Source organism: Cyrtonyx montezumae, unplaced genomic scaffold (assembly GCF_038088225.1).
Source record: "Cyrtonyx montezumae isolate F1298 unplaced genomic scaffold, pur_monq_1.0 scaffold_19, whole genome shotgun sequence".
NCBI classification, from domain to species: Eukaryota; Metazoa; Chordata; class Aves; order Galliformes; family Odontophoridae; genus Cyrtonyx; species Cyrtonyx montezumae.
In genome coordinates this window covers 1,106,978-1,120,873 of record NW_027071925.1, presented here as the reverse complement: position 1 = coordinate 1,120,873, position 13,896 = coordinate 1,106,978, and the positions used below count along the sequence as shown (strand labels likewise).

Below are 13,896 nucleotides of genomic sequence, written 5' to 3'. Positions count from 1 at the left end.
GAGTGGGTGTTTCTGTCATTCTGACGCTGCATTGCATCATCCTTGGATAGGACACTTCTCAGTTACTGACCAGAATATGTACTGCCTTCAAAGCTGAAATTGTTAAATAGCTTTTCCTGCAAGAGAAACTACCATGATCTGTTTTGGTTTGGGTCGGACTGCTGTAGTCACAGTAAAAATATTCATTTTCCAGCACATTCTCACTTTGCCCTTGAAACATTTACCTAAAGTAATTAGTATTGAGTTCTTTCTGTATCTTTTTAGGAAATGTGAAGCCTTATTTTGGCAAAACCACTAGGCTGAAAAATATATACTAGCTATATTAGTAAGCAAAGTGAAGTTTAAGTGGAGGTTATTATTATTATTTTTTTTACTCTTTCAAAAGCATTTTTGACTGTTCCTAAGGAGGTACAACTAAGAGCAGGCAAACATCAAGAATAGAGTAAGAAAATCATGGTGTTTGGAAAGCTTAATTTTGAAGCTGCAAAACAAGACTAAAGATAATACATTCTGATTGTGTGCAATTGGCTGCTCTGCAGGTAGACTACAAGGCAGATGAGTGGTTGATGAAGAACATGGACCCACTGAATGACAACGTGGCTACACTCCTGCACCAGTCCTCTGACAAATTTGTTGCAGAGCTTTGGAAGGATGGTAAGAGATTGTGCTGAGCACACAAGTTGTTAGAGACTTCTTGTGGATGAGTTATCTGTTCTTGTGCCTGTTATCTCCTTACCCTCCATCTGTACGCTGTAAATATCTGTTTTTCTCTGTTTAGCACCAAAAGTACAGGAGAAGCTACATGCCTCGTATGGTCCCGTGCACATATACCATTTCTGAGTAGCTGCTTCTCATATTCATTATTTGAACAGATACTCACCACTTGTTAACCTGTGACAAATTTTATCTGTAGTATTACATCCAAAACTCTTAATTTGATTTGCTGCTTTGAACTTGTGAATATAAACAGCTGCAGTAGTACTTGCTGTTAATAAAGTGTCTCATCTTATATGAGCACCAGCACAGTGCAGAGGTGAGTGATACCATGGAAAACAGCATTTCCTACAAGGAAATTCATTAGCAGTCATACCAATACTTAGATATTGCATATTAAAATCAAACACAATATTTTTCTTGCTTACCTGCACATTGCTGTTTAGATAGCTTTATGTGCACATTAGCTTAAGGCATTTCTTGCTGTTTTCAATGAAATAATCCTAGAAATGGCCAAATAAATACTGAGCAGTGACTTCTCTAGTTATTAACATCACAGTATACTTATGTTATAGTGTGTATAGTTTCTTACTCTAGGAAGAAAATCAAGCTTGTGACATAAATGATGCTGTAGGTTTATTCTGACTTTCCATCTTCTCAGGAATACTGGCTTGGCTCAGCTGCAAAGAGGTGTTATAATGAATATATAAAGGACTTTTTGGTTGAGGGTCTGTTCCTTTCCTTTTGAGTGCACTCATAAAAACAAGTGTTTGGGTTCAAATATTCAAAACCTGCTTCCACAGATAATTGAAATGTGCATGGAAAATGTTGTGGCCTAATAGCCTTTGTAGCACGATTAAGTCTGCTTGCAATTGATGAACTTGTTCTGTATACTAACTGAAGTGTCTTATGTATCTGCTCTTCTGTCTTTCTGTTTTTGCTGTTTCTCTGCCTTAGAGATTCAGAATATTCAGAGAGCCTGTTTCTATGACAATATTACTGGTCTTCATGATCCACCAGGTGAATGGATGTAAAACCATAGGCCTACTAAAGGCAGGGCTGTTGTATCTACAGGAAAACCATTCTTGCTCGTAGGCTTGCATGAACTTTTTCATTTCATGCTGTATTTAGGAATACCTCCACCAGGCCAATGTTCTGAGTGCATACCTATTCAGTTGCTGCTGCATACATATAGCATCTATATTTTATGCATTGCAGATGAGAAGGTTTGTTGCTTCCTGGCTCCATGTTGAGATGGAGAATTGCTGCTTGAGTAAAAATTCTGGTAGCTCTAAGTATTTGAGACAATGCATAAGCTATATGGCACTATCAAGCTTCTTTCTGCAGTCCAACATTGACAAAACTCTGAAAAGCTGTACAGTGTAGATGTGTCTTTGTGGAGGGGAGGTGAAGGGTCTCTTAAAACAGAGAGCTACGGTTGGAGTACTGGTAGTAAATGAAAAGATTCTTCTAGATTTTATGGAATTGTGCTTTTATTTTAAAAACTTCTAAAAAGGTTTCACTCTGTGGAAGTTACACACTTTTTTTCCCCTGGGTATTGAAATAAAATCATTTATCTAGAACTTCTTAAAAAAAAAAAGTATTTAATCCAACCTCTTTTTTCATCTTTCCCTTGTTCCTGTTCCAAGTTAAGCCTGTGCATTCAAGCTTTCCCATTTTTACTTGGAACCCACTGTTTTCTATATGCTTTAGGAGGCAAGTGATATTTCCTAAGATCATCACTAGACAGTGTGAGATGAGAAACCTTAGCCTGTGGGTGATCCCAGCTCGATAACTGCTCTCAACCTGCAGGGGAAACTGAAATGCAACTTTAGTGCTGCTTCAGTGAAGATGAGCAGCCTTAATACAGTGGGAGGTCAGAGACAAAACAAGATGCACGGTTAGTTTTGGTATATTTGCAAATCGATAAAACAGCCCAGTGTCTTAGGGGTGCCAAACAAAGGCTGAATGGTGTCCAGTCATCAGTGGTGTCTGTTGGGTGCTCGCTTCTCGTATTTACAAACTGATGTGTTCATCTTTTGTAAGGCTGGTTCCCAATAATTTCTCTTCCGTTTCTGGTGTAGAACCCAGTTCTGCTTCAGAGTAAATGTTTGGGATGTGATCTTATGAATAGTTTCTACCTACTTGCTCTTAATTTTGGTGAGCTCCTTAGGTTCTTGCATTTCCAACTGCCTGTGGAAGATCTGGGCTCTGTACTACATGAGACTTGCAAGTGGTTGTTAAAACCTGTTGCCCTGTATGTTTCAGCTTTTGATTTTCCTGCATTGTACAGACCTTTGAAAACCAGATGGGTTCAAGTATGAAATGAAATACTGTAAATACTGATTCATATATTCAAAATCAATCTCGGTAGCAGTTCCCTTTGCTTTGGTTTGAATAAATGTGAAGATAACCCAACCAAAATTTAAATTACAGCCTAAGTACAGCTGCTTCTTTCTGGCTGGCCAGCTTGTATTTTCTGGAGAACCAACGCATTTTGAGTTTTCGCTCAGCACTAAGGACCCCAGCTATTATTAAAGTGCTAAGCCACCCCTTTGTAATGCTGAAGCAAACTGTTGAACTGATGGTTGACATGAAGATGGCATCACATTTTTTGTTTGTTTCTGGCCTTATCACCTTACTGCTGGCAGTCAGGTTTGCCATTTGTAAAAAGGAACAAATAAGCAAAACATACAAATGAGAGAAACAAAAAGCAGGGAGATCCTTACCCAGAATGTTTCAAAATCAAAGAAAAAAAAACCCTCTGATGCTTCATGGCAACTTTGAAGTGCACTGGTGTGCAGTTTTCCTGTTTTTAAAGTGGTCTTTTGGCAAGGGAAGTCTTTTCAGGTATACATAAAACTTGGAAGAATTACTCAGAATTGCTCACTAGCAGAAGTCTGGCAAATACTTTTTTCCCCCTCTCGTCACTGAAGTAGTACTATTTCCCACTCCTGTAAGTCATTCCTTTTTCTCTTTGAGTATTCATTAGGATTCGTATTTAACACGTATAGTTATCGTGACTCTTCATTTTAAACAAATATGCCCAGATAACTAATTCCAAGTGCTCAACCCAGAAATACTTTCTGTGGTGAGAGTTCTAATGATTTCCAGTTCCTAGGCAACAGTCTCTCTCTTCTAAATGTTCGGGATACATCTTTGCTGGTCATGTAGAACTGCAAGTAAAGAGCTGGATGTTTTAGTAGGTTCCTACTAAAGCTACACTACTCTGCTGTATAAGCTTGTGGCTTCTGGTTCCACTGCTTCTGCACAGCGTCCCTGGTACGTGCTGACTGCCTTGCCTACTGGTGGCATCTCTTGTCATTTGTCCCACAAAGCTTTTGCTGCTGCACTATTGCTCTTCTCTCTCTGCATCTCTTTATACCTGACAAATATTAAGGTTCGCTTCATTATTTTCTCTTTTCCTTCCCAGTGGATCGTATTGTGGGTCTGGATCAGGTCACTGGAATAACAGAGACTGCTTTTGGCTCTGCGTACAAGACCAAGAAGGGCATGTTTCGTACTGTTGGGCAGCTGTACAAAGAATCTCTCACCAAGCTGATGGCAACACTCCGGAACACTAATCCCAATTTTGTTCGCTGCATCATTCCAAATCACGAAAAGAGGGTTTGTGCTCCAGTCCACTCCTTGAATTCTTTTTCCTTATTAACGTTGGGTTTATTCAAGCTGTCCATGTCTTCCCTTTGAAATCAGAAGCCAGGCTTTGAATCTGAAGCCAGAATTTTTTCACACTGACCAGAGATGCTTGGGGCAGCCCGACCAAGTGGGAGATGTCCCATCCCTTGCCCCATGGCCAGGAGTTAGCTGGTTGTTAAGATCCTTTCCATCCCTGTCTCCATGGTTCCATGAAGAAAAATATCTTCTCAGTATTCCCAATGCATCTCTTATTTAGATAGTTGACTGAGGAATTTAAACTGGAGTTTTTCATGAGTACAAATCGAAGTATAAAACTAATGTTTCTTCTGTTTATCCAGGCTGGAAAATTAGATCCACACCTTGTTCTAGATCAGCTTCGTTGCAATGGTGTTTTGGAAGGAATAAGGATTTGTCGACAAGGGTTTCCAAACAGGATAGTGTTCCAGGAGTTTAGACAGAGGTAAGGATGTGAACCATCTGCTGAGGTATTTATTTTTAAAATTATTTCCTTGTGAAATAATTGAAGGTGAGGGGAAAAAAAAAACAACAAAACACAGTGGGAACAAAATCCAAAGTATGATTTCTTCTGGAGTGTTTTTAACTTGAATCAGTTAAATGCTCCAGGTATATTCTAACGAGAACAGGGGAGAGCAAATCAAACTGAGCTTCTGGAGAATCTCCTTTGCTGTGCACTTGTTGACTATAGCTTTATGGCTTTATAAAAATGTAGGGATTGGTGAATGTAAATATTATTTTTTTTCATTTGACTTACAGATATGAGATCCTTACTCCCAATGCAATCCCAAAAGGTTTTATGGATGGCAAGCAAGCTTGTGAGCGCATGGTAAGTGTTTATGCCTGAACGTTGTTGAAGTATTGAGAAGTTAAAACAGAAAATAACGTTGTTCTCTTAATGTAAAAATGGTGTACATATCTGTCCATTTAGATCAGAGCCTTGGAGCTGGACCCCAACTTATACAGAATTGGACAGAGCAAGATCTTTTTCCGAGCTGGTGTCTTGGCACACTTAGAGGAAGAACGAGATCTGAAGATCACAGACATTATCATCTTCTTCCAGGCAGTCTGCAGAGGATACCTGGCCAGAAAGTATGTGTGCTTTTGGGACTGCATTTTCCTGTGATCATCTTAAGCCTCTCTGATAGTGAGCTGGGCTTCAGCATTTCTGAGGAAAGATTTTTCTTAAGAAAGCATGTTGCCTAAAATATTGTAGTTATGTCCAAGGCAAATAGGTCACTTTTACCTACCCTTCCTAGCAATATCTCCTTTTCTTAATCTTACCCATGTGACACATGTAGCTGTTTGTGATACAGCTAGTGACTGCAGCAAATCTCTCCTCCTGCTCCATAGGTTCTCAGAAGTACTCTGGAAAGCTGTTTTTATTTTTAAGTTAAAGGAGAGTTCATTGTTTAATTCACACTGATTTTATCTTTTTGAGGAAGAAGTCAGAGAACAAACAGCTTTTATTATTATTGTTTTGAAAGCAGTGACTCCAGCTCTTGCCTACCCTTTTTAATATAAGGAATGAATACTCATAAGTCACATAGTCACCCAAACTCAAAAATAAACCTTTTATGGTCTACAAGTGTTCAGGGGTTGGGTAACCTTTAAAACAAGCAAGCACAAAGCCCCGACAGATGCTTTATTGAGCTGTATTTAACATTAAATGTTCTGCTTTTTCTGTCTTCAGGGCCTTTGCAAAGAAACAACAGCAACTGAGTGCACTGAAAATCCTGCAGAGGAATTGTGCTGCATATTTAAAGCTTAGGCACTGGCAGTGGTGGAGAGTCTTCACGAAGGTTTGTGATGTTTTGTCACTTTCTCTTGCTTATGTAAAGATGTGAATGCAGATTCTCACTTGTTCATTTTAAACCATTGTAGGTGAAGCCTCTTCTTCAGGTGACTCGCCAGGAAGAGGAACTTCAAGCCAAGGATGAAGAGCTAATGAAGGTTAAAGAAAAACAGACAAAAGTGGAAGCAGAACTTGAGGAAATGGAAAGGAAGCATCAACAGGTTTGTGCCCCTGGTCAACTTTTGGGATATAGAATTTGTATTGCTCTACCTCCTGGGTGAGGGAGGCATCTGTGATCCAAAGCACTGTTCTTATCATGCAAGTTAACTGTTTTCTTAACACTTGAGTAAAAGCTGAAAGAAGATGATAAAAGCAGAGCATTTCTTCAGGAGTAAAGAGACAGCATTAAAAAAAACCACCAAAACGTAGTTCTGTTGTCATTTCCTGGTTTTGGGAAAACCTCAGTAGCAGCTTTTTCATCTTCAGATGTGTTTTCAGGGTGAGATAGTTCCATGGTGCACCAGTGCTGCTTAAGACATGGGGAGACAGTTGTGACAGTTGCTGGGCAAAGCTGAAAATGAATGTATGATAAGACTGATACCAAACTGAAGCACAGCTGAAGGAGTGTGTCGCTGAAGATAGACCTGTATTTATCACTGTGTCATTTGAGACATGATGGAACTGTGATGTGGGTATCTTGAATGGGAAAACATTAATTCATGTTTTTGAGTTTACACAGTGACTGCAAATACCAGTTCAAGCACTGCTGCTCATGGCACTGCTCTGCTACGGTGCAAGGGCAGTCCTGGGAACAAGGCTCTTCTCTTTTTGCTGCTAGTAGAACAGGGCAAGTGGTGCAGGTGCTTTACTGGGGTCTGTGGGAGGAGAGGTGGGGGCACAGATAAGTGAATATTGCTGTAGTTCTGTTTCTAGAGTTGGTGCCTTCTGGATTTTGCTAAACCCTGTGCTAAAGATTTTCATTTTTGCATGTGGATGAGGGAGTCTGGAACTGGAGAAGAACTTGACTCTTAGATAACTTTGTAGTTGCTGTGTGTGTTGAAAGACTTCAAATATTAAGTTGCTTACTACTGCACTACTTTTTTCTTAATATTTCTAGCTCCTAGAAGAGAAGAACATTCTTGCAGAGCAGCTACAGGCTGAGACAGAGCTCTTTGCAGAAGCTGAGGAGATGAGGGCTCGTTTGGCTGCCAAAAAACAAGAGTTGGAAGAAATTCTCCATGACTTAGAGTCCAGGGTTGAGGAGGAGGAGGAAAGAAATCAAATCTTGCAGAATGAGAAAAAGAAAATGCAGGGCCATATTCAGGTATGCTTCTTGGTAACTGAAATGGAAAAGAACGCAAACAGAACAGTTATGGATGGGAATGCTCACTTACCATCTCCACAGCATGGAGGGGTTAGATCCTTAGCACCATGTATGGAGTACAATCAGTTTGATTTTTTTCTTACTGTCTTCAGTCTGTTTTTCTTTCTATGGACTCCAGAAGTATGAGTGAGGAGAGAAGGAGAAATGTAAAAATGCACTGTTGCATTAGTTGCATATTCAGATAGAGGATTAACAGCGTCAAGCAATTCCTGGGTGGGCAGGAGCCTGGGATGACTGCTTGCCTGCTTTCTTCTAGAGACTGATGGCATGATATGAGTTTTAAGGGAAATGTTTCTTTTTGACATAAATGTAGTGAAAACTGTGAAGAGTATCCCACCTTTTAACTTGTATGAAACAAAGACAGCTCTGTCTCCTTTGAGTTGCTTGTTTTCTTCTGAGATCTTTAAACATGATGTAGATGTCTCCTTTTGAACACCTGGGGACCTTAAAGCAGTTCCTAATTGAGGGATTCCCCAGCAGCTTAACTCTTTCATCAGAGTACTTGGTGCAGAGACAAACCCCACATCCTGTGGCTCTTGGTACCTTTTAGTAAGTGTCTGTGAGTGAATGGAAGCACAGTACATTACTGCTGATGTCTAGGTACTTGTGCCAATCTCAAAGCCATTCCAGTTGTAATATTGAGTTCTAGATTCATATAGAAATCAGGGACTGGTATCCTGTGGTATCTTTTCTCCACCACGTGTGCTTTTATATCCCATTTGGATGCAGTTTCTTATTTTATGAGAAGAATTAGGTAGGTGAAAGACTGTGGTGGAGTGAGTGTATGTTTTCTAGACAGCATACTTTAGCCAAATCTCAAATATAGAAGTATATAAGTATAAAAAATTCCATGTGTGTCACGTGACCCCTTAATTTCATTACTAGTTTATTGATAGTGTAGCTGAATCTGGCAAAGTAGAAGTATTTTTTAGTTTTATTTAGGGCAACTGTTTTTTCAAAATAATGTATCTTTTCCACTAAGTAAAAGAAAAAAAAATATTAACACGTAGATAACGTGGAAAATATACACATGTAGTTGCCTCTCTTCCCAGGACCTAGAGGAGCAGCTTGATGAGGAGGAGGGAGCTAGACAAAAGCTGCAGCTTGAAAAAGTGACAGCTGAAGCTAAGATCAAGAAGATGGAGGAAGAGATCCTGCTGTTGGAGGACCAAAATTCCAAATTTCTGAAGGTGAGGCTAGTATGCATGGTGGGAGTCTGCTCAGAAGTAGTAGTAATACCAAGTGATAGCAGCAGCTTCACGTTTTGAGAGCTCTGTTACCTTTAGAGTTTGTGCCTGCAGACCTGTGGGGGTTTGAAGAGGTTGCAGCTGAGACTTAGAGCTGCTTTAGAAGAGGCCTTTGGGAGGGTCACACATGCCATGCCTTTCTTCAGTCTTCTCAATCTGAGAGCTTGATGCATTGTTTGTCCTAGCTACTGTTGTTCTTTGGTAGTTCTACAGATGCTACCATTGTTCTCTGTGAACTATACAGATGTTCTTAGATTTCAGCGATAAGCAAAGAAACCAGCCCTCCCAACCATTAATACCAAGTGTCACGTTCTTGGGAAATAAATGCTTGTGTTTCCATTCTATTCTAGTTTATTCCAATTGATCCTTAATATTGATGGATCAGTCACAGGCAATAACACTTGTATTAGTATGCTTTGTGGGACCTGTGGGTTTTGTACGTTATTTGTGCTGTTCAGAGACTCTTTGAGCCATGGAAGTTATTTCCCCCCAACTCACTTCTCTCCTAACCAGGAAAAGAAGCTGATGGAGGATAGAATTGCTGAATGTACTTCTCAGCTGGCTGAAGAAGAAGAAAAGGCCAAAAACTTGGCCAAACTGAAAAACAAACAGGAGATGATGATCACTGATTTAGAAGGTTTGTTCTTCTCCATCTGCTTATCAACAGCTTTGAGGTCATGCAAGGAAGGAATGGATCACTTACAGCAATGTGGATAGATATCTGGTTTGGTCTTCTAAATGTACCCTTATATGTGCATACCTTAATAGCTGTCGTTTGTTATCTAAACCTTGCAAGAAGTGTTGTGCTCTTGCAAGGCTTGTTGCATCTGGCTCCTCTGTGTTATGCTTCAACTCGTGTTACACTTTGAAGAATCCATTTCATTTATGGATGCTTTCAGGAATTTGTGATGTTGCTCGAATCCCTTAGTAACAAGGTAAAACATCTCTCTTAGGAATTTCCTACGCTTTTCTCTAATAACTCATTAAAAAAACATTTCTGAAGGAATGTTATTAGCTATTCATTTATTCAAAAAGAACCCAAAAAACCTGAGAAGCCTAAGGAAACATGAATTGTTTTGTTTTTCTCAACGTTTTGTACATCTGAAATGGTTCAATTTTTCTGCCCATTTTTTCTGGGTTGTTTAACTGTTTCTTCAGAGACTGAAGCTGCCCTGCATATATATACATAGCCCTTCTTAATTTGAAGAGTAAAATAAATGTATTAAAAGCCCTTATGATTGTTACACAATGGGAATAAAGTGCTAACCTGAAATTGCAAAATGGAAAGGCTAAATTGCTCTGTGCCCGAATTTGGAAATAGTTTTTCACCAACTATGTAATGGCTTTTCTTGCTACATCTTTTAAAACTGAGGTGCTTATGGAAGAATACAGAGCTATGCTTTCTCTGCATAGGTAGGTGTTGAGCTAATAGGGATAGAAGGAGATTGATGTACCTTTTTGCCTACAAAATCATATTCAGAGACAATGATTTGGGTATAAGTAGAAGTGGAATATAACTTTGGAGTAGTTGTTTGCTTGAATCAGGATTAGTAGTTCTTGAAGGTATTTGACAGATGTGTTTGGTTATGGTGCCATTCTAAGACTGATGAGCAAAAAATGGAAATTAAAGCTTAAATGTAAGGTAGGCAACTTCTTGGCTAGCTGAGCACTATAGAATAATATTTATGCTTGGCAGTGGGTCAAGAAGCCTTAAAACTTTCTCTGCTAGAGTCTTGGCACTGTTGGGCACTAAAATTTGGAGTGAAACTTAATTAATTTTGCTATGAGATTTCTCCTGTCCCCTCACTGTCTTGTGTACAGTGTTCTGACTAAAGCTCCTCAGAAATATGATGTGAAAACAGAAGGAAAAATGCCTTTTTAGGGTGAGGGGATATTCCAGAAAAAAACACACTTGTGGTCTGAATTACCCTGGGTGGCTGTGAGAGATCATTCTTGAGCATAGCTTTCTCTCCATAAAGAAGATGAGGACCTGAAGCCGTAGCAAGCTTAGAAAGTATAGGAAAGAAATCTGTTGATAGAGCCTTGCTAAATGTCAATGGGATGTGTGTTAGTGGCACAGATGCTTCCAAAAAACTGTCCAAGTTTTCTTAGATCTGTGTTTTCCAGTAGATATTTTGGAGTGTTGTCTAGCCCTTCGGAAGCTGTGTGCACTGACATTTTTTCCAGACTATTGCTGATGTTCATTATCCTGTGATATCTGTTCTAGCAGTTCCAGCTGCTCCTCTGTCAGACCCCATTCCTTACTTTCTGTCGAGGCTGAGTTGTTTCTGTTCCCTTACTTCACACTTTTTGCTTTCTCTAAGGTAGCTGACTTCTTAACTTTATCTGCTTTGTGAAGTTTTGCTTCTTTTTTGTTGTTGTTGTTTTCCAGCATTCCAGCTACAAACTGTATGAAAAGTTGATGTAATATTAAACATTAAACTTCCACCCCCCCTGCCACCCCGTTCCCTTGCCCCCAAACCTTTAGAGATTAAAAAAGAAGTAAGCAAACAAGCAAACAAAACCTTACAAATCTTGGTCACTTCTGTAGAGCGCTTAAAAAAGGAGGAGAAGACACGTCAAGAATTAGAAAAAGCCAAGAGAAAACTGGATGGTGAAACTACAGATCTACAGGACCAAATAGCTGAGCTTCAAGCCCAGATTGAAGAACTGAAGATCCAGCTGGCCAAGAAGGAGGAAGAGCTGCAGGCCGCTCTGGCGAGGTCAGAGCACAGTGGGGTTTATGAGCACAGAGGGATGGTAGGCAGCTGCTTTCTGACACTGCTTTCGAGTTAAATGTGAACTCATTGGACTGGGAGTGTTTAATGCAGAAACCAGTTCACATTTGTAAGAAGGATTCTGTAGACATCAGTGTGCTGTGAGCAGGCATGGCAAGACCAGGGTTGAACCTTATCTGTCTCCTGGCTCTACAAAGCTGGAAGTTACAGCAGTGTATGAGAATTTGAGCTCTGGAATCTCTTTTGTCTCCAGAGTTGAGGCTCAAGAGGGAAAAACATTTGTCAGTGAGTCAGAGAACTTTCCATGGATAGGTAGGAAACAAACGATCAGAACTTGTGTGGTAGCCTTGCTGTTGCACAATATAATATAGATGAAACACATTGGTTTTTTGAATAATGAACTATTACGTTGCAGGAGGAGAATTCAGACAGAGTGCATTTTTGGAATGATTTTAAATCAGATCTACAAAACTGGAGTGTTTGGATGCTGACTGGTTTGATCAGTCTTACCAGTTCATCTTATGGCACTGTGCTTGTCAAGACATCAGGAAAACTACTGCACAATTTATCCAAAGTTAGACAGCATAGTGTATATATTTAATGCCAGATTTATGAGAACAAAGAGATTATTGACTGTTGTGCTTTTGTTTAACAGAGGCGATGAAGAAGCAGTTCAGAAGAACAATGCACTTAAAGTGATAAGAGAGTTGCAGGCCCAAATTGCAGAGCTGCAGGAGGATCTTGAATCTGAGAAGGCATCACGCAATAAGGCAGAAAAGCAGAAAAGAGATTTGAGTGAAGAGCTGGAGGCTTTAAAAACTGAACTGGAAGATACCTTGGATACCACTGCAGCACAGCAAGAGCTGAGGTGGGGCCACGTGCCTGTGCAAGAAGGCGCTGATAAAGTTAACCTTTAATTTACTGAGGATTAAAATGGTGGGGGGTTTTGTGATTTTTTTTTTTTTAATTTATAACTCTGATGCTTGCTCTAGGACAAAACGTGAGCAGGAGGTGGCTGAGCTGAAGAAAGCAATTGAAGAAGAAACCAAGAACCATGAAGCACAGATCCAGGAAATCAGGCAGAGGCATGCTACTGCCCTGGAAGAGCTCTCTGAACAACTTGAACAGGCCAAAAGGGTGAGCAGAAAATGAATTACAGCATTTATTGTTCTGCTTCACGGTTTCATGTAAATAATATAGCTGTCCTAGGACCTTCTGCTCACATCTGCAGAGCTAAGTTGTCTTTCTGTACATACATTACTGTTGTAATTGAATCAAATGTACTGCACACGAATACATTGAAACTCCTAGATTTGGCATCTGTCTGAAAAGCCTCGATTAGTTTTGGAAAGAGTACACCTAGAGATAAAATCACATGGGAGTTATCCAGCAATCCACATGCTTATTTGGTGAAAAGCAGTTCACAGCACTGAGTGATCAGCAGAATGCTTCCAAATACGGTCACTGTAGCATCAGCACTCAGAAATCTGAACTGTGAGAGCAGGTGGTGTAAAGTTCTTCCAGCCCCTCCAACTCTGTACTTGGACTGGGAACTCCAGTGCTGTGTGTGGAGCACTTGGCCAACCTGTACAGCTACACTGTCTTCTGTGGTAACCACCACCAGCAGGTAGGGGGACATGCTCCCTTGTTGTTATTTGTGTAGCCCGGGTGTTTTGTTCAAGAGCAGAATTACTCCATCGCTGCCAGAAAGAGCATTTAGCTTATGTGGTGACAGTCTTGGTCATTCACAAATGCATTTGTGGACAGTTCATATGCTGTAGCCCTATTTTTATGTAGGGAACAACTTAAGAGAACTCCTTAACGGAAAATACAGAGTGAGAAATGCAGCAGTTAAAGCAGTGGAAAATTAGTTTTTGTTCACCTCAAGATCTCATGTACTCTGCTGCTTGTTTATTAAATGTCAGCAACAGAGCACGAGGAATGGAAGAATACCCTGCAGTCTTCAACAAGTGTGCTCTGAGAAAGTGATGTCAGTTTGGTGAGAACGGAGCATAACAGTAATGGACGTGAGAGATGTTTCCAAAGATTTTTTTGACTAATGTCAGTGCTGTGGTGGAAAGTGCTTTGTTGTGCACTTCCAGGCTGCTATGCCTACTAAAATCAGGGCAACTTTAGCTGATATCTTTCCTTTTATTTCTGTGAGATGAGCCATGCTGATCTGTTAATGGGCGCATTCCTTCCTCCTTACAGCGTGACTCCAGCAGCCCTTGTTCAGCACTGATGTCCCAGATCTTACTGAAGTCCCCGGGGAGCCTTGTGCTGCTTGCTGATACCTGGAGTGTCTGCAAGTGGATTCACATGCATTAACTTGTATTGGGCCAACAT

The 13,896-nt window shown here is 40.2% G+C and overlaps 1 protein-coding gene across 3 annotated transcripts in view; it reads left to right on the top strand.

Annotated features, from left to right (window-relative positions):
- Positions 1–13,896, top strand: part of MYH10 (myosin heavy chain 10) — an 88,881-nt gene that overhangs the window by 63,766 nt on the left and 11,219 nt on the right. For all 3 annotated transcript variants that reach the window (XM_065735111.1, XM_065735112.1, XM_065735113.1), the window contains 13 exons: positions 540–654; positions 4,148–4,341; positions 4,710–4,831; positions 5,146–5,215; positions 5,318–5,478; positions 6,080–6,188; positions 6,271–6,402; positions 7,299–7,505; positions 8,618–8,755; positions 9,326–9,449; positions 11,364–11,535; positions 12,206–12,418; positions 12,543–12,687. In XM_065735111.1, coding sequence (XP_065591183.1) covers positions 540–654; positions 4,148–4,341; positions 4,710–4,831; positions 5,146–5,215; positions 5,318–5,478; positions 6,080–6,188; positions 6,271–6,402; positions 7,299–7,505; positions 8,618–8,755; positions 9,326–9,449; positions 11,364–11,535; positions 12,206–12,418; positions 12,543–12,687 — 1,902 coding nt within the window. The remainder of the gene's footprint in view (positions 1–539; positions 655–4,147; positions 4,342–4,709; positions 4,832–5,145; positions 5,216–5,317; positions 5,479–6,079; positions 6,189–6,270; positions 6,403–7,298; positions 7,506–8,617; positions 8,756–9,325; positions 9,450–11,363; positions 11,536–12,205; positions 12,419–12,542; positions 12,688–13,896) is intronic.